Source organism: Sorex araneus, chromosome 4 (genome assembly GCF_027595985.1).
Source record: "Sorex araneus isolate mSorAra2 chromosome 4, mSorAra2.pri, whole genome shotgun sequence".
Taxonomy (NCBI): Eukaryota; Metazoa; Chordata; class Mammalia; order Eulipotyphla; family Soricidae; genus Sorex; species Sorex araneus.
Genome location: NC_073305.1, coordinates 142204012 through 142223797, shown reverse-complemented (window position 1 = coordinate 142223797; position 19786 = coordinate 142204012). Strand labels below are relative to the sequence as shown.

At 38.9% G+C, this 19786-nt stretch overlaps 1 protein-coding gene across 6 annotated transcripts in view; it reads right to left on the bottom strand.

Moving 5' to 3' along the window:
• Positions 1-264: 264 nt before the first annotated feature.
• Positions 265-19786, bottom strand: part of DSE (dermatan sulfate epimerase) — a 71438-nt gene continuing 51916 nt past the window's right edge. For 4 of the 6 annotated variants that reach the window (XM_004621759.2, XM_055135637.1, XM_055135635.1 and 1 more), the window contains 4 exons: positions 13034-13287; positions 9162-9401; positions 5229-5436; positions 265-2127 (listed from right to left, as the gene is read on the bottom strand). In XM_004621759.2, coding sequence (XP_004621816.2) covers positions 372-2127; positions 5229-5436; positions 9162-9401; positions 13034-13287 — 2458 coding nt within the window. In that variant the 3' untranslated portion in view covers positions 265-371. Of the gene's footprint in view, positions 2128-5228; positions 5437-9161; positions 9402-13033; positions 13288-19786 lie in introns of those variants that run through there. The other 2 variants (XM_055135638.1, XM_055135639.1) reach the window with 2 other exon arrangements.

Sequence of the window (19786 nt, the reverse complement as noted above, 5' to 3'; positions counted from 1 at the left end):
AAAGGGAATACCCTGCCATAGTGGCAGTGTGGGGTGGGGGGAGACGGGACTGGGAAGGGGGGGTGGGATGTTGGGTTTACTGGTGGTGGAGAATGGGCACTGGTGAAGGGATGGGTTATCAAACTTTGTAAGGGAGAAACATGAGCACAAAAATGTATAAATCTGTAACTGTACCCTCACGTTGACTCACTAATTAAAAATAAACTATAATAAAAAAAAAAAAATAAAAAAAAAAAAAAAAAAAAAAAAAAAAAAAAAACAAAAAAGGAACCTGAAGAAAACCCCAACAACAAACAAGGGCAATGGAATTTGGTTTTCTTTGCAAAGACTCTTGTAACCACAACATGTTCAAGCAATTTACAGCTTCAGTGCTAACACTGTGATTGGGAACATGAAGAGTACAGCCACAACAGAATACAGCTATCAATGAGAAGGACGGCATAAAGACATCTTTGGCCATGTAAGCTCTGGGCCCTTTGGAAATAAGTCAGCTGCATTGCCAACATGACAAAGAAAATGGCTATATTCAGAATTAGGAACAGCCTGGTATACGAAGCAGATAGCGACGGAGCTTTGCTGCGAGTTGTCCCCATCCTCCCCTGTCCAAAGTGGCCCTTCATCAAGCCATTTTTGTGTTTCTCATAGGTTACGTCAGCAAAATCTAGAAGGTCTTTCATTTCTTCATCTTCGTCTATAGGCTGTTCCTTCTGTGCCAAAATCTGAGCTTTCTGTCGAATTTTTTTTTCATTGTCTTCAATCTGTGCAAAAATATCAGGGACAGCATCCACAAATTTATAGCGTTTCCCTACCCTCCGGTTTTTCTTCGACTTGATTTGCTGCTGCTGCTGCTGCTGTGATATAGCAAAAATCCTATCAATGGCCTCCTCAGTTTGCCTCTTATCTGAAAACCTCAGCAGGCGTTCAGCAGTCTTCCTAAAACTAGCTGTGTTCCGGACTCGGGACAGGATCTGTTTCTCCAGCAGCTGGAACACTGGCTTAAAATGCTGCAGATTCTGTTCCACAATAGCAGTATAGTCCTTCACCTCCGGGACAAGGGTGCTCTTAATGGCTGAGCTCTGGTCAAAGAGAATTTTCTGACGGTCTGCAATGACCTGTGCAAAAGCAGACTGTCCTGTGGTGTCACCTGTCCAAATGTAAGTGGCATAGGCATGCTCACTAGTAGCTATGAACACATCCAGCTGTTGAGAGTCTCCGTGAATGCTGAAGCTCTGAACATCTAAAGATGGTCCTATGAAGAGGTAAGCTGCTCTGGTGAGGGGACTTCGGAGGTGCGTGGTAACATTCACATAGTTCGTTCCATTGTAGGGATAGCCCCGAGGGTAGGTCACTGAAGCAAAGTTCCCTTTCTCACTGTAGCCTGTATCATCCATCCAGTACATCTTATAGAGACCATCTCGCTGTCTGATGAATGCCCCATGAACCCCATCTACTACTGTTTCCTCAAAAGGCACATCCACATTATGAAAGAAGCTTGCCACGGATTCCAAGGGGGTGTCCTCACCCAGGTGAATTTGGTCCACAAGGAGAAGCAGCTGTGGATGCAGGAGGATCAGATTCCTCTGGACATGTTTTAGCTTGAGCTGAGGGTTATAAGCTCCCACCCCTTCTCCTCGAATGAAAACCACTCCATTTTTCTCCACTGCTGCAACTACCCTCCCCTGACAGCTAGCCGCCAGGTCATGCTTGTATTTTGACCATTTTGATGAGCAATCTTCTGTGACCTGACCCTCCCAAGGAGAGAAGCAGCTCTTTGACACAGCTGGGGAAAACATCAAGACGTTGTTGAAGAATGTGTATTTTGGCCCATAGAGGGCCTCAGTAATGAAAGGCACACCGTTGGGAGCAAAAGTAAATGAGTTTTGATCCGGATGTTCGTGTCCGGCATTAAAATTTCTCCATCCTTTGATCCAATCTTTGTATTTGTTTCTGTGGACAATGTCATATATTGCACGCCCCCCGAGTTTTCCTGACTTAAAGGAAAGGAAAGATCTATTGATTTCTGCAGGCAGAGCACTTCCATAAGTCACAACACCCCAGTCTTCAAAATAATGCAATGTAGGGGTGCCAAAATCTGGAGGAGGAACAGATTTCAAGCTGGCATCATACCTGAAAGAATTAATTATTAAAGATTAAATGGTATCTAATAAAAGTGAAAATAATACACAAAGCAATAATGCCATCTACCCAAAGGGCCCAAAACTTTATTCAGAAAAGACCTTGTATGCCCGTGTTCAGTGCAGCACTATTCACAACAGCCAAACTACAGAAACAACCCAAGTGTCCAAGAACAGAAGAGTGAATGAATAAACTGTGCATTGGGGTAAAAGATAGTACAGAGGGTAAGAATACTGCCTTGCAAAAAGCTGACCATTATTTGATCCCCAGCACAGAGCAAGAAATAACCCCTGAGAACTCCCCAATGGGTCTGGCCCCAAAACAAACAAAAAAGAAAAGTTGTAATATTTATATGTATGTATAATACATATATATTATGTGTTGGTGTACAACATCCCATCATCTCAGTCCTAGCTAGGCTTGGATGTAAATATTGTTTTTCTGTTGTTGTTACTTTAACAGACTATACTAACGGCTATGTAACTGACTTTGATACTGTTTCCATGGACTAAGTTAATTTGCATATTCTGTGGCTGACTATCATTGGTTAAAATATCAACCTAGTTAATAAAAGGGGGCTGAACTGGCTGCTCTCCAGCAGGCCACAACACAAAAAACTCCGGAGACAGTTATGTGATCCTCCCAAAAAATGTATATTTCTTTCGTGTGCATATCTTAAATGCCTCAGACTGTCTAGCTAAACCTTACTGCAACATTGTTGCAACAATTACGTATTATACATATATATAAAACAGCTTGTTATAAAAAAAAAGAGTCATGCAATAGATAGATCTTAGGAGTATCACGCTGAAGGAAGTCAGGGGGAGAGGGACAAAATGATGTCTTTCAAGTGTGTAATATAAAGAAATATAGTAATATATATAAATATAGTAAGGTATAAAGGTACAAAGGGCTAAGGCAAAGGCAACAGAGCCTGAGAACTGGTCCATAGAACTGAGGTCACCATGGTAAGGGATACAGAGGGTGGAGGGAGACAATCTAATGGAGGAAGAGGATTCTTTTAATGGTTGAGGTTTAAGTTTAGAGCCGGGAGACAGCTCAAAGGGCTAGAGTGTATGCTTTGCATATGGGAGCGTCAGATCTGCTCACTGGCATGGTACAATCCCTCAAGTACCACTGGGTGTGTTTCTTCCCCAGAAAAAGGTAATACTTACATTTTATGTTTTTTGGTATAATTAAAAGTAAAGGCAGAAACTTAAACAAAAGAAAATAAAAAACAGTGATGCCACATGGCAATGGGGCTACAGAGACTCAAAAATAGTAGCTAGCTAGCTAGCACAGTGATACTGTTGACTATATAAGGGAACACTTCTAATCACAATCTTTGATCAAATTTATTGCAAATATCATATCTAAGAATATAAATGGAAGAAATCAGGACACATGGAGTCAGAAAGAGAGAGAGAGAGAGAGAGAGAGAGAGAGAGAGAGTACAGGAGGCAAGACAAGATCTTGGTTTAATCCCCAGCACCACAATTGGTCCTCTGAATATAGACAAGTTTCACTCCTGAGGATAGTGCTAGAGAATTACTTACCCAGGTCTACAGACATAACATGGTCCAAGATAACGTTCTTTTTGTTTTGTTTTGTTTTGTGTGGGTTGTTGTTTTTTTTTTTTGGTTTGCTTTTTGCATCACACCTGGCGATGCACAGGGATTTACTCCTGGCTCTGCACTCAGGAATTACTCCTGGCGGTGCTTCTGGGACAATATGGGATGCTAGGGATCAAGCCCTGATCAGCCACGTGCAAAGCAATTGCCCTGTCCACTGTACTACGGCTCCAGCCCCAAGATAACGTTCTTAACATGTTCACATAGGTACCTGTTCAAGGAAAGAAAGTAAGACCCCTATTTTTAACTCTTAGCTATGTTTTTTCAAAAGTGAATCAATGACTCATGGGATCTTCTTGGAGTTTGAATTTGGTGACCTCATCTGTTGTTCTAGACTCTCAATTTCAGGAAATTAAAACTTGGGCTAGTATAATGTTGGTTTAATTGCTGTGATTTAACAAGCCCAAATACAAAATCAAATGACTATCTTTTTCTCAGGTTTTAGTCAGCTTATTTATACATATACTCCTATAAAGGAAGAGTTTCAAAAATCAAGTTAGACTTGGTGTTAACTGGCTCCTATTGTAAATTTAATAGAACTCTCATGGTTATTTTTTAGGGGCAAATATAAACTATTAAATAATTACTTTTAATTCCTAGAAACCAGGAATGGCTATATATTAATATACTTAGCTCATTTATGAAAACAGTTTTTAAAGTTGCTATATAAACTACAAACAGTTGCCACTTGACTAATTTTTCTTAATTGTTTAAAAATTAATAATACAGAGAAACAATTAAAACTGAAAAGAAAAGCTTATTTTGGTGTTGAATGCAAATTTCAATAGCTTGAAAAGACATCAAAGATTGATGATTAACTAGTTCCCTATAATTTTTATTTCCATTTATTGAATGCCAACAATATATTTGGCAGTCCTTTTAAAAGGAAAGCCTGGCTTTTGCTTCTTGGCTTAAAAGATTAGGAGGGGGGTGGAAATCACAATTTTTTTTAAATTATCAAAGTTAAACTATCCAAAACTGTTAGACACTTTTAAGTAATTTTGAAATTTTAGTAATAGCCTTGCTATAAGATTATAATGCTCCATTTACTAAAACAAAACAAAATGTTTTACCTTTACTACTTTTTGCTGTGATTATCAAAATAATCCAGCCAAATTTTGTGGTTTTCTCTTTATGAATTTAAAAAGTGATGTGAATAACTTTTTATTCATACCTATGAATAGGTAAGATATATAGTAAAACATATAGGTAAGACAATAGTCTAAGACATCTCTAATACAAGAAAACCAAAACTGAAAAACAGTTAATTAGATCTTTGATAGAAATGTTTCTAAGAGTTTCAAATGCTCTGACAGGCCATTGAAGAGAAGCTGCCAAGTACTTAAGTGGCATGGAGAAAAGATTAAAAAGTGTTTTAGATTCGTTTCTTTTTGAGTGCCAAAAACCAACCAGTGTTTTCTGGGCACAAGTTCTCTTTAGTTCCGGCCCCATGTGTCGTACCAGAGAAACTCCGTGTGAAGAGTACACCAGCGCTGCCCTTTCGATGGGGTCCCTGGGCCTTCCAGCACACGGCTCCTTCTGATTTGGTCAGCCAGCCAGTTGCCACTGCCATTACGCATAACAAATTTATCCAGGAACACTAATTGGCTTTCTGGACCATAAAACCAGTTATAATTTGAGTCTGCAATAGCCACTGTTCTTTGAAATCCTGGGGAAAGAGGTTTGACAAAATTAAGATCAAGAGAAATATGCAGAGTCCCATAAAAGTCTGAACAATTATTTTCAAGCTTGGTTGCAAATTAGAATCAATTGTGTATTTTTTATAACAAAGAACAAACAAGGGGCCAGAAAGCTGTATCAAGAATTGAGTCACATGCCTTGCATATACCAGACTGAGGTTGATCTCCAGCACCACAGGACCTTCAAGCACCATAGTGTAGGAAGACCCTAGTGATGCTGGGCATAGCCCTAGATGCCCCTGGGCACCACTGAAGTGGTCCAGTGGGCCCAAGATTGTATCCTAGGGCCTTAGCACAGAACTGCTAGGTCCAAGGTTTGACCTAGTATCTCCAGGAATGGTTCAAACCTGCCCCAGCCCCGAGAATGGCTTGGTAGACTTCTTTTACATGCCCCCCCCAATAAATAACAAAACTGCAATATCCACACTTCACCTCAAAGAAACTAATCAAAATTCCTCTGAAAGTGTTCCATAAATCTTGTATGTAAGTTTGTATTTTTCTGTGGCACAGCACAGCGGTAGAGCATTCGCCTTTCACATGGCTGACCTGTGTTCGATTCCTTCTTCCCTCTCGGAGAGTCCGGCAAGCTATCGAGAGTACCATGCCTGCCCGGCAGAGCCTGGCAAGCTACCATGGCGTATTCAATATGTCAAAGACAGTAACAATAAGTCTCACAATGAGAGACGTTACTGGTGCCCTTTCGAACAAATCGATGAGCAATGGGATGACAGTGACAGTGATATATATATATATGTATATGTATATATATATATATATCCAACCCTCTTCACTACCTAATATCCATGCTGGATTGCTGTATATAACTATTTAGAAAGCTACCTGGGCTATCCTCTTATGCTTGGTGAGTTCCTATACCTGGGGATGTCCCAGCAAAGCATCCTACTCTCATAGACCAAGATAATACAGGAGACTTAAATTAGTCATCCAATAAAGGATATGCATCTTCTTGCATCATCCAATGAAGATGCAAGATTTAGGGAAGAAACTGAATTCCTATAGGAAGAAAACTGTTTCCATAGGAAATTCTGCCAATATCTACTGCTGAAAGTAAAAGAACAAAGGGGAAATTCAAATATCATCATCAAACGGGTGAGGGGGAATAAAAACAACCAGGCAAGACTAAAGACAACCCAGGCATTCTTTGAAAAGAAGAATGGAGAAAGTGTGGCTTGGACAAGATAAGCATTATTAGACTGGTAAAAAGAGACAAGAGAAACATTGTTGAGAAAAGAATCACTTCTGAATTGTGTGCCCATATTTATATAATTTACAGCTAATGGTTTAGCTTTTCTACCAGTTAATTTAATAAATGTTCTCCCACAAAAATCTTATTATAAATGTGATTTTAGAATCTTCTTCGAGTCTGTGTGTTCCTTGACAAGAGACAATATTTTACTTTTCCTTGCATCTCCTCCCCAGTACACCACCGGGTCAGAAATGTTTGATAAAGTTTTATATAATTAATTACACAGAAAAATTAAGCTTCCTCCTATAGGTATTCTGTGTTCTCCAGTTTAGCCAAGTAGCCACAGACACAACTCATGGCAGGCCAAGCCCTGAGGCTGCTGGCGGACAGGTCAAATTACAAAGCCTGAACCTTCCTGAGGGTCCTTGCATTCTTTTTTGCTGAAATGAGCTACAAAACAGCCTCCTTCAGCATGTCTCCGAACTAAACAACCTGTGGTTCTGAATGTACTGGACACTGGTAAAGGACTGGTGTTGAATCATCGTATATCGGAAATCCAATCATGAGTATCTCTGTAATTTCACCTTGACTTTTTATTTAAAATAAATTTTTAAAAATTTAACAACAACAAAAATAAATAAACCATAAACTAAATCGTAAACCATAAACTAAATCTTGCCTTTCTGTCCTGCAGTATTTATTGTGTAAATAATCAGCAACGGAAATTCGTTGTAATTATGTGTCTATAATCAGGACAAGCAGACTGCGTACTGTAGCCTTTAGCCTAGGTCTAGAATCATCATCAAAAAATTTCATGGGTTGGAAGATGCGAACTAAAAGTAGACTATAGACCGAACATGAAGGCCACTCAATACCTCTATTGCAAACTACAACACCCAAAAGGAGAGAGAACAAAAGGGAATGCCCTGCTGCAGAGGCAGGGTGGGGTGGTGGAGGATGGGGTGGGGGTGGTGGGAGGGATACTGGGATCATTGGTGGAGGTGAATGGGCACTTGTGGAGGGATGGGTAAAGAGCACTGTATGAGTGAAATGCAAACAAAAGTTCATAAGTTTGTAACTGTACGTCACAGTGATTCTCTAATAAAAATTTTTTTTAAAAATTTCATTTCATGGGGAGGGTTGGGAAGGGGAATCTATTCTGATAAAGGCCTGCCTAAGTTTTATTGCAACCATTTCATCCTTTCAGGAAAAAGCTGTCATAGGACCTCCATGAAATGAATAAATCTTTAGGTCCTATCTATCATTAAAAAAACAAAAGTGAGTGGGGGGGTGGTGTCCAAATCAGTGCAAGGGCCCCTTCTGGGGATCCTCAGCCAAGCAGGGGAGATGTCCCACACAAGGCTCGAGGAATCAGTACTGCTTGGTTTACCCAGACCATTTTGGTGGTATTCTAGGGCCTTCAAGGCTGTACCCAGGGACCTTGTGTAGCTGCGCCATGAACATTTTGGGCCACAACTGGTGGTGCTCAGGGGTTCCACCTGACTCTGTGTTCAGGAATTATTCTTGGCGGTGCTCAGGGGACCATATGGGATGCCAGAGATCAAACTCAAGTCAGCCTCGTGCAAAGCAACTACCCTACCCACTGTTCTATGACTCTGGCCCCCAAATTACAAGTTTATAGCAATTTGTTTCTTGGTTATTTTTTATACTATTTACTGAAATAAAATAAAGAAGACACTAAATTTCCCACTTGCATAGCTGTCATCTTTCAGTTTGAATCATGTCTGTATAGTTTAGATGATTAAAAACTAAACAGCAGATGAGGATTTATCAGTGTCCACACAAAGGAAAATTAGCATATGATCATAGATGTTCATATTCTAATTCATAAAATGGTCTTATTTGCATATATAAGTTCTACATATACAAAAATAAAAGTTCAGGAATTAAGGTCAACCCAGGTTTCAAACTCTAGCACCGTAGATGGATCCCTGAACACAGGGTCTGAAGAAAGTCCTGAGCACTGCTGGGTATAGCCTGAACACTCCCTCCTCACCAAGGGGAAAAAAAAAGTAGGGAAGAGTTACAAATTATACTGCTTTCCTGCTCTGTTCCAGGCTTTCCAAGAAATCCAAATCACAAATCTCCTCATTAACAAAATATTAACAAAATATTCTGGCCACATAAAACTCCTGGGTCCTTGAGCTGGAGAGATAGCACAGTGGGTAAGGCGTTTGCCTTGCACGCGGCCCACCCGGGTTCAAATCCCAGCATCCCATATGGTCCCCTGAGCACAGCCAGGGGTAATTCCTGAGTGCAGAGCCAGGAGTAACCCCTGTGCATCGCCAGGTGTGACCCAAAAAGCAAAAAAAAAAAAAAAACTCCTGGGTTCTTTAATTTAAAAACAAAAAGTCCCTTTAATCTTAAAAGGACTCAAACCATGCATTTTTTTCCTAGACTTGCCCATTTTCATAATCAAAAACATTACAATAGTTGATATTTTTCCACTTTAGATTCTTGACATACCTGGCAAGATGGTTCTGTACATAAATGCGAAATGTTGCTTAAGCCACGGATGGCCAAAGTGGTTGATGTCAAAGTGCCTCTGAACAAGAAACATGTACTGGAATAGGGATCTAGTGGTATAGCTGCCATATGCAACGCCTTCATAGAGGGAGCCATCTGTCACCTCTCGGAGTAAGACCAGAGACTTCTCCATGATGGTCAGAACTTGCTTGGTCCATAAGTAGGCTTCTTGAAGATATCCTAAAAGATGAATACAGTAAGTCAAGGATATAACAAAGCATAAACAAAACATAGCCAAACAAAACTCTGCGAGTTGACTGGATAGTTTATTACAGATTGTGTTTTGTAAAACTCTCTTGTCAACATTACAAATAATGTCTTACTAATCCAGGTTTGTGATGGAACCTTGATATAATTTAGTTCACTTATTAAATAAAGATATGCCTTTCAATATATATCCTTTTCTAATTCCTTATAAATTTAAACTGTACCACATCTCAGATTATACAACTCAGATCAAACTGCAAACAACCTTTATAGCAAGAAAACATATGTGTTGAGATTTCTGTTAGATTTTTCCTAAAACATCGTTACTGAAAATATCTTTGGAGTGTGTAACTTCACAAAACCTTTATCACTTGTATAGGATTTCCAATAACTGCAGATATAATAAATACTAAACAGAAAGTATTCAATTTACTCAGTTATTGGAGAACAACTTTTCATTGTCTCTGTGGGCTTAAAGATTCTACAGAATATGAAAAAGCAGCACAGCCCTAGGGAGTGAGCCTTGGAGTGGTACCTTAGTGGCAAAAATCAACACAGCATCTAGACTCTAAAAAACCAACCAAACAAACAAACAAACAAAACCTACATTATGTTATTATTCAGAGCACTTTTTCTTTATTTTTTTCTTTGTTTTTGGCCACACCCAACAGTGCTCAGGCTTACTCCTGGCTCTGCACTCAGAGATTACTCCTGATGGGGTTTGGGGACCTTATATGGAGGCAAGGATGGAACCCAAGTTGGTTGAATGCAAAGCAAGAGCTTTATTAGCTGTATTATGTCTCTTTGACTCTCAAATACCTTTGGAAATACTATGATTTACAATATTGTTTGGTATACTATTCATGCGTACAATACTCTAGCATCACACCCATCACCTAGGTGCCCAGTCTTTCCGTCAATATCTCAGAGTCAAGCATTTTCCAACCTATCACATGTTTAAATCTTCCCACCTAAAAATGAAAGTTAACACTTTTAAATAAAATCTTTTGACTCAGAAATACTAGCTTTCTGTGATTTCTATAAAACTAGTATGTAGGGAGCTAGAAAGATAGTACAATGGTTAGGGCAGCTTGCCTTGCACATGGATGACCCTGATTTGATCCCTGGCATCCCAAAGGGTCCCCTGAATACTACCAGGAGTAACCCCTGAACATTGCTGTTCCAAAATCAAACAAACAAAACCATTAATATCTACAAAAACAAAACAAAAACATTTCTATATAACATTTATAATTCACACAGCACTAAACATAATAACCTTATCTAGTCTTTCTACTTTATAATCATACATTATTATCAATTAGAGAGAAGGGTTGACTTGTTAAGGACCATTGACATATTAATAACAACGAACAAGACTTTGATCTGCATTTAGGTATTTAGATTCAAGGTTTTGCTTTGTCTACTTTTACTTAAAACACACAACCCCTGCAGATAAAATTAAGCTTCTTACCTCCTAGTGGGGTGACCTTGTCTACCATGTGTCTGTGTGATCATCAATGCTGAACACTCTACAATGGCCCACAAGGTGTGTGACAACAGGCAGTGCAGACCCAGAGGCTGGCATGCCAGGTTAAGTAAGTTCTCACTACTGTCTCATGGGGGCAGCAGTGTTCATGGGCTGGGCTGGGCAAAGGTGACTAAACCCTGACTCCTTCAAACTTAAATTCAAACTTCATGCATTTATATGATATGCAGCCATTACTTCACAATTACCTTTTATTTCACCCTTTGATACTACTATAACTTGCACACCACTACATAAACCTTTTATATCTGTTTTCAATTCAATTCATTCATGTTATCTTGTGGGTCAGATAGAACGAGAAGACCAGAGAATAAATTAAAATTCTCCTACTTCTGAAGTTTTTATGAGTCCATTGGAACCTCAGGCACACACTAAGCTACATCACTCAGTATTTACAAAACTGGCTTGGAGAATGTGAAACTACTGAATATTACTGAGGCAGTTCCTAGTGTTAAAGTGAGTGTTCAGGAGGCTGGATTGTAAGACTGATTATTAACTGAGATAAGCAAAACCAGAGATGTTACCCTTTCTCCTGTCCACTCTTATGAATTTGTGTACTATACTGTACCGGTGGGGGTTCCAGAAGGGAGTACCCCAGAGTGATGCATAAATTTAGTAAGAAATTTGATGCATGTGAAAAATCATGCCAGAGGAGAACAACAAAACTTAATCCTATTGAAAGCATCATTTTAGGTGTCTGTGCATTATCTGAAACAATTTCATCTGCAACAGAATGAATAAATAAATTACATTCCTGCCAGTAAAGAAATAAACATTTATTTAAAAGAAATAAAACTATATTAGACTAAAACTCAAAGCCCCGAACTAAGATCCAGTTCACTCTAGGGTTCTTGCCATCATTTCATGATAACCCTTGGGTTTTCTGAATAATTTCATGGATTTTCACACAGTTTACATTTTAGTTTTAAAATTTTTTGGTTTTGTAAGAGTAGAGCATAAAGGGAAATAAAATGAAAATTCTCCATCTTAATGAAGTGATCCTTTACTGCAAAAATTCTGCTCTAAGAGAGGCAACAAAATATCGTGGCAAAAGACTGAACTTTGGATATGGATGAAGTGGGCCAACATCCCACCTCGTTCAAAATGTACATGTGAGAAATAAAATACAGACAAAGCTTAGCAGTTCTTGTCTGCTCAATTAATATTTCTTTTCCTCTTAGATTGCATTTATAGTAATGGTTGATGAAGTAAGGAAAAAGTTAATCTCACTTAAGATTTTTAATGCTGGATAATCTGTAAAATTCTGTTCTAGTTCACACAAATAATTTTGGGCAACACAATATAAAATTATTTTTAGATTTATCAGTTCCATGTATACATTTAACATTCTAAAAATCCACTGTGATTTTAGGACTCCTTTTCTTAAATGCAACTTTATTCAGATACTGTATGTTGCCACGCAATCTTTGATTTTCCCTTTTATCCCCTTTACTGTATGCCCACTTTTGCCTCTATAAAATCACTGCTTGCCCTGAAGAAACTTGTCAGTTGACCACCAGTCATTGGCCCACATCTTTTGGTTCCCAGTCAATAGCTCACATTTGTGTCTATGAACTATCAGTCTTAGACTGGGTTCAAATGGCCCGTAGCTCTCTGATAACCCATCACCGTGGGATGGTGAAAATATAAAAACAAAAAACAGTAGTCTAATGATGCACATCTGTCTGTGAACCACATTTTTTTCTCCAAATAATAAGACATTTTTTGGGCTTTCAAAAACTATTTTTTTAAGGTTGGTTCTCTTCACTGTCAAATGCTTTGGAAAAGTGACTATTTACCACTGACCTATTCTGTAATGAATGGTTTGTGAGAAATCAAAACTCATAATTAAATAACCTTCAGGCTAATGCAACTGGAGGAATGAGACGTCTCTCAATTCTCTAAGAGATGCCCTAGATATTGTTTCATCTCATGGACTTAATTAGGACCCAAGTATAAACATGTTCTAAGGCCAGTAATAAAAATTCCTTGCTCACCACATGGCAAATACAACTGATACTAGCTTGGGTATTCCCTTGATTTTATTCACACATACCTTGATTCATTAGAATTAGGCTTCCTGTGAGCAAAGCCATGCAGTTGGTGGGCTGATGATTGTGCAGGTACTGGAATCCCCATCCTCTCCTGTATGAAGTTTCATACATATATCCTGAGGCATTGGCAATCACTTCAAGAAACTTTTCTTGTTGTGTCTTGCTCAGGTAGTTGTACAAGAAGTCATAGGCAGTGGCAAAACCAACCAAGGAGTGAGCAAGTGGGACTTCATCCCAAGGAGCATCTTTCACCAACCTACAAAGGAAAATAAGCCACGCAAATAAGTACAAGAAGGCTTACAGCTTTCATCACATTTTTAAAGTGTCTATTTCCCAAAACAAAAGGACACACTGAAGATATAATTCAAGAGTTTTAATGACACAGAATCAACTTACCTCCATATTAAACATGCTACAAAATTTGTCTAATGTGAAAATTACAGACTTAATGCTTTGCTCTCTCCAGCTTCTGACAACATCAAGATGCTGAGAATTTTTTTTCACTGTTCACCTTGTATTCAAGATGAGAGGTAGTAGAATATATTTGAAGAAATAAAAAACACATAACAGGTAGAAGCATGAAAAAATCGTTGTCACATTCTTAAAATTGCCTTGCTAAAAATAAAAACAGGGAGTTGAAGAGATCACAGAGGTTAAGGCACTGGCCTCACATATGGCTAACCCTCTTTTGATCCTTGGAACCACTTACGGTCTCCTGAACACTGCCAAGAGTGATGATCCCTGAGCAAAGCCAGGAGTAATCCCTGAGCACATACTCAGAATGACCCCCTCCAAAGGAAAAAAAAGTCAAGCATGACCATTTTATCTTATTTCTATAAACTGATCAAGGTGAACACAGAGCTAAAAGGTGATGGTCTCTCAATCTGGACCCCCGATTGAGAGTGAAAAATAGAGATAAAATCATGATAAATAGAGTAGCTAAAAACTGGACATAAGTGAATGAAATGAGCAGATTTTAACTCACATGTATCAACCTTATTCTTATGCAATGAACAGCACCACCTTTAAAGTTCACTGACAAACTTTCACAGAAATTTAAATGAGGATCTGTCGGATATTAAATTGCTGTCTTTTAACAATCAAAAGATATTTGACTTGCTACACTGTTTGCAAGGGTTTTAATGTGTGGCCTCTATTAGACAGCATGCTAAAAATTATATTTTACAGTCACACTAATGAAATTATCCAGAAAACCCTCCCCATCTGTTCAGGATATATTTGAGTAAATTCTAAGAGGGGAAATAAATGGTGAGTGTGCTGTATCTGTTGGAGGTGGAAGACAGCTCTCAACTAGAGATTAAATTAAAGCTTAATAAATTAATTTCCAGTTTATGGATGATAGATGACAGCAAAGAAATAATCTATTCAATACCATCCTGACTAGTGGCTAATTTATTAAAATAGCTAACTAAATAACTGTATCACTGTATGACAGTCATCCCATTACTCATCAATTTGCTCGAGCGGGCACCAGTAACATCTCCATTGTGAGACTTGTTGTTACTGTTTTTGGCATATCAAATATGTCACGGTAGCTTGCCAGGCTCTGCCGTGCGGGTGAGATACTGCTGGTAACTTGCCGGGCCCTCCAAGAGGGACAGAGTAAACGAATCCGGGTTGACCGCGTGCAAGGCAAACGCCCTACCCACTGTGCTATTGCTCCAGCCCAGCTATTAGCTATTAAACTGATAGCTAACTAAATGGAATTAAAAAATCAAAAAATTTTGGGGGGCGGGAGTGATAGCACAGAGGATAGGGCATTCACCTTGCATGCAGCCGACCCGAGTTCGATTCCCACAATCCCATATGGTCCCCCAAACACCGCCAGGAGTATTTCCTGAGTGCATGAGCCAAGAGTAACCCCTGTGCATTGCTGGTTGTGACCCAGAAAGCAAAAAAAAAATTTTTTTTTTTGGTTTGGTGAACACACGTGGCTGTGCTCAGGGCTTACTCCTGGCTCTTAGATCAGGAACCACACGGGGTACCAGGGTACCAGGGATCAAACTTAGGTCAGCACATACAAGGCAAGCTCCTTCCTCACTGTACTATCTTTTTGGTGGTCCCCTAGATAGGGTTCTTTTAAAGAATAATGCACATATTCATTTGTAAATTTTATTTCAGCTTAAAAATATATATGTATAAACATCTACCAATCTTTTGAAAGTGCATGAAAAGTCATTTCTTTGAATAAATATATCTCTATAGATTGAAGTTTCATTGCTCCTTCCTCCAGAGTGTATACATAATACTTTACTATAATTTCCAGTCAGTTTTCTTTATTATGTAGAAAGAAATTAAAGATACTTTAATTTGAGAGAATGTGGACTCCTTTCATACCTTTGAGTGCTTCCCTTAACTTTTATAAATTTCACCTACATTAAATTATAAAAGCAATATTTTTACAGAAGTTATTCCAAAGTATTTAAGGTGGCTTTAGAACATTAGTTCTTTTTCTTTTGAACTCATACTTATTCTATTTACATAATACTATTACATTTATGTAATTATAGGTATTAATAATTGGCATCAACCAGTTTGAGAACAAAGGCAACTAATATTTGCTTAAGCGCCTAATTTTCTGGTGGAACAGAAATGAACAGTCTACTTCTAAGGATACCTACCAGCCGTAGGCTGGCATTCAGTATTCTATGAACGGAGATTAATATCACTGACAAGTCAAAGGAAGTTAGGAGAATATGTATAATTCCTACTGTTTCACATTTATAAGCTACACTTTTTACCCACAGAAAGTTGTTTTTAAAGCATATCTGTGCACGTCTGGGATCTCTGAGACACTTTTAGGAAAACCAACAAGCAAAAGGTGGAGGGATGGGCACTCGATCATTGTATGACTGAGATGTAAGCATGAAAACCTGTAAGTGTAACTTTGTCTCACGGTGATTCACTAATAAAATAAAATAATAGATCAAGATATTATTATATAATATTTGCACTGATGTAAAAAAAAAAACCGGGGCTGGAGTGATAGCACAGCGGGCAAGGCATTTGCCTTGCACGTGGTCAACCCGGATTCGATTCCCAGGATCCTGTATGGTCCCCTGAACACTGCCAGGAGTAATTCCTGAGTGCAGAGCCAGGAGTAACCCTTGTGCATCGCCAGGTGTGACCCAAAAAGCAAACAAAAACAAAAAAACACCACAGATTCGAATCCCAGCATCCCATATGGTCCCCTGAGCACCTCCAGTAGTAATTCCTGAGTGAAGAGTCAGGAGTAACCCCTGTGCATCGCCAGGTGTGACCCAAAAAGCAAAAAAAAAAAAAAACACCACAGGGTTAAGAATACTGGTATCAGGCCTGGGGAAATGGTTCAAAGGCTGGCAGTACACTGGCAGTACCTGTGCAAGGCCCTGAGTTCATGCCCAGCATCACATATCCCCCTTCCTAGCACCACTGGGTTTCAGCAGTATCACATGGCTGGGACCTAGCATTTAACTCTCAGTCCCACCTCCAGATAAAATATCAATGAGACCACCCCCTCCCCAGTACTTCTGGAGAGCAAAGGCCCCAATCCCAAATGCTAGCCCCTTAGCAGGAATCCAAGTAGAGGCACCAAACATCTCTAATAATTCTATTGCTTTTACTGATGCTAAACTTTAAAATTGTTTCATACTCTTAAAAAGAAAACACAATGGGAACAAAGAAAATTAACTGTCCTGAGACAAAGAACTTGGGCCTTGAATTGAGAGCTATTTGCAGTTTTATTTACTTTTATTTCAGTACTCAAGTGAAAATTTTCTTGAACATTAACAAAAGAACTTTCCTATTCAAGAAAGATTGAAAGCCTGTGCTGCCAATGACAAAATGTGAACATTCAAGAGAAAATAAGGGTGTTTTTTTTTAAGTGTATTTAAGTAAGACTCTACTGAGTTATTTCCCAAAGTGGTAGCACCACCCCACTAAAAGGCACTAGAGCCCGCTCGGGCTGCAGCAGTAGCCTTGGGGCCAATCAGAAGGCACTTTCAGCGTGTTCACTTAAATGTGGTAGATTTCCAGGTAGGTGCTGAATGATTGTTTCTGTGAAAAGGGGGAGGAGGGCCATATTGATAAGTCTGGGAACCTCTACTTCTGTTTATTAACTCTACCCCCAGATCAACGGAACTCAAATTTTTGTCCCTCTCTCACATTGAGGTAACATGTAGTTTCACAAACCTGTGAAATGCTTATCTTAGTAAACCCATGAAATAGAAGATTCATGTTTAAAACTCAGGCAGAAAATATCTCACATGATAAAAGTACATTTTATAAAAAAAATTTATTTGCAAATTTATAAAAAACACTTATTTTTGTTTTATTTTGAGGTCACACCCAGCTGTGCTCAGGGATCACTCCTGGCAGGGACTGGGCCATCTGGGACAGAACCCTGGTCGGCCTCATGCCAGGCAAGCATCCTACCTATGACTATTGTTTACTACCTAGCACTATTACTTACTAGCTAGTACTATTGCTCTGGCCCTATAAAAGCACAAATTTAAAAGAAAGTGAAACAGACTTTAAAATGTGTGTTTAACTGAAATGTGGAACACAGAGATGAACCCTGAGAAAAATCGCCAAGTGTAAACTTCACGAGATAGTGAAGCACCAACCTCCCATTTGCCAGCTCCACTGCAGCTGTGTATACAGCACATCAACACTCCTCTGCCGACAATGTGTACGTGTCGCATCACCAAAATATGCAGCTCTATTTTAAGCACCATTTTTTTGAATGCTTAGTCTATTCATTCTAAAGTACTGAAGGCAGTAACTAATCTAATAGAAAGTCATTTGGGTTTCAACCAAATGCCTTTGCATGTTTAGAAATAACTTCTAATAGCTGTAGCTGTAATTACCCATGCTTTTAAAAACATGACTAATGGCAACTATGATTAATCTTTTTCCGCCCTTGGGTAAATAAAAAGTGAAAATTTACCACAAATGTTAGATGTCAATAATATGTTTAATTTTATAAGTAATCTCTGTAAAATTTAGCAAAAAAATGGATTTCTAACCGAAGGTGGCCTCACCTGTGAAGCCTTGGAAGTGCTTTGCAGAACAGAGTAACCCTGCAATGTAGCGCTAATGCAGTAGTCTCTGCATGGGTGGCCACTAACTAAAGGTGGTATTATCAACTAAATCAAGTTTTGCTTGGTGTTCATATTCCAGGTGTTTGATCAGGTGGTTAAGGGGCAGCATTAGCATCGTCAAACAGAATTCACTATTTGTACTTGGGAGGAAAGAAAGAGGTTGTATTTCATATTAATTAATTACATAGTATGTGCCAAGTCCTCTAATTACTTCATTTAATTTTCAAATGTCTTATTATGTTTTACATCCCCATTTTATAGATTGTAAAGATAATATTTGTACTGGAAACTTATTTGTGCAAGATCACAAAGTTAAATTAAATGGTGAAGCCAATGATGGAAACCAGAATTATCTCAATTTAGAATTGTTTTAACTTCTTCATGGCAAAGGAAAGTAATGTGTTTGCAAAGAAAATCATCAGGTTTGAAAGAACAATTTAGCCATAAGAAAGTACAAGATTTAACAGAGCCACAAGAATTCAGAGTACACTGGTGCTAAAATATAACACAGGTTTCCAAGCCCTGACAGTTATGGCACCAAAACAGAAATTAGGCATGAGTTGTGGGTGTGTGGTGCACATGTGGACAGACATTATAATATCTACTATAGCTTTATGTTATTGTGAATGTTTAGGGTCTACACAAGAGACAAGAGATACCAATCTTATTCAATCACTAACACAAGCCCTCTTCGCTAGGTTAAATTTAGAGAAATATGCAATTCCAGGTGGAATTGGTCTAGGAGCTGGTGGGACTGAACCCACAAATCCAGAACCTTCTGTCCCTTAAGCTAGTGAAGAGCCAAAGTAAACATAAGTAGGAAAGGAGCTTTCTCTTCTCAAAATATACTTTGTTCCCTACTTGTGAATAACTGCTATAAAGGTAAGAATATGAGAAAATAAAAATTGATTATATATCAAGACACCTCCAAGGAAAGTAAATTCTCAATCCTGAAATGTAAAGAACCATTTCCACCCCAGCCTATTTTCACATTCATTAAATCACTGATTTTTTTTTCCTTTTGGGTCACACCCAGCAGCACACAGGGGTTACTCCTGGCTCTGCACTCAGGTATTACTCCTGGCAGTGCTGGGGGACCATATGGGATGCTGGGAATCGAACCCGGGTCGGCCACGTGCAAAGCAAATGCCCTACCCGCTGTGCTATCGCTCCAGCCCCTAAATCACTGATTTAATATAGCAGAATATACCACATACTTTCATTTCAAAGCTGTGAATATATACCAAGTACTGCATTCTAAAATACAAAAATTGGCAGAGATGTTTCTGGACCCCATGCCAGGCTGAATCATTCAGGGCACCCTGGAAGAGGATTGATGAGCCCACCACTCACCCAAACAGAGCCTAGGTAACCCAAAACCTTCAAAGTACAGAATTGCTACCATGCTCATATCCGGACTCCACTGCTTGGGATAAGCCTTATCCAGAAACTGATCTGTTGAAAAACTCAGGTGTGCAGGTTTTGTGAATGAAATCTTCAGGCTCACGGAGTCGGAAATGGGATACCTTCCCTCATCTCCCTGTTCTTCTGGGGATCACTAAGCTCATTAATCGGCCATGATCCAGAGACTAATAAATAAATCTCAAAAAAGATCAACAAGTTACAGAGGTGCTTCCAGACTCTGAACCAGGC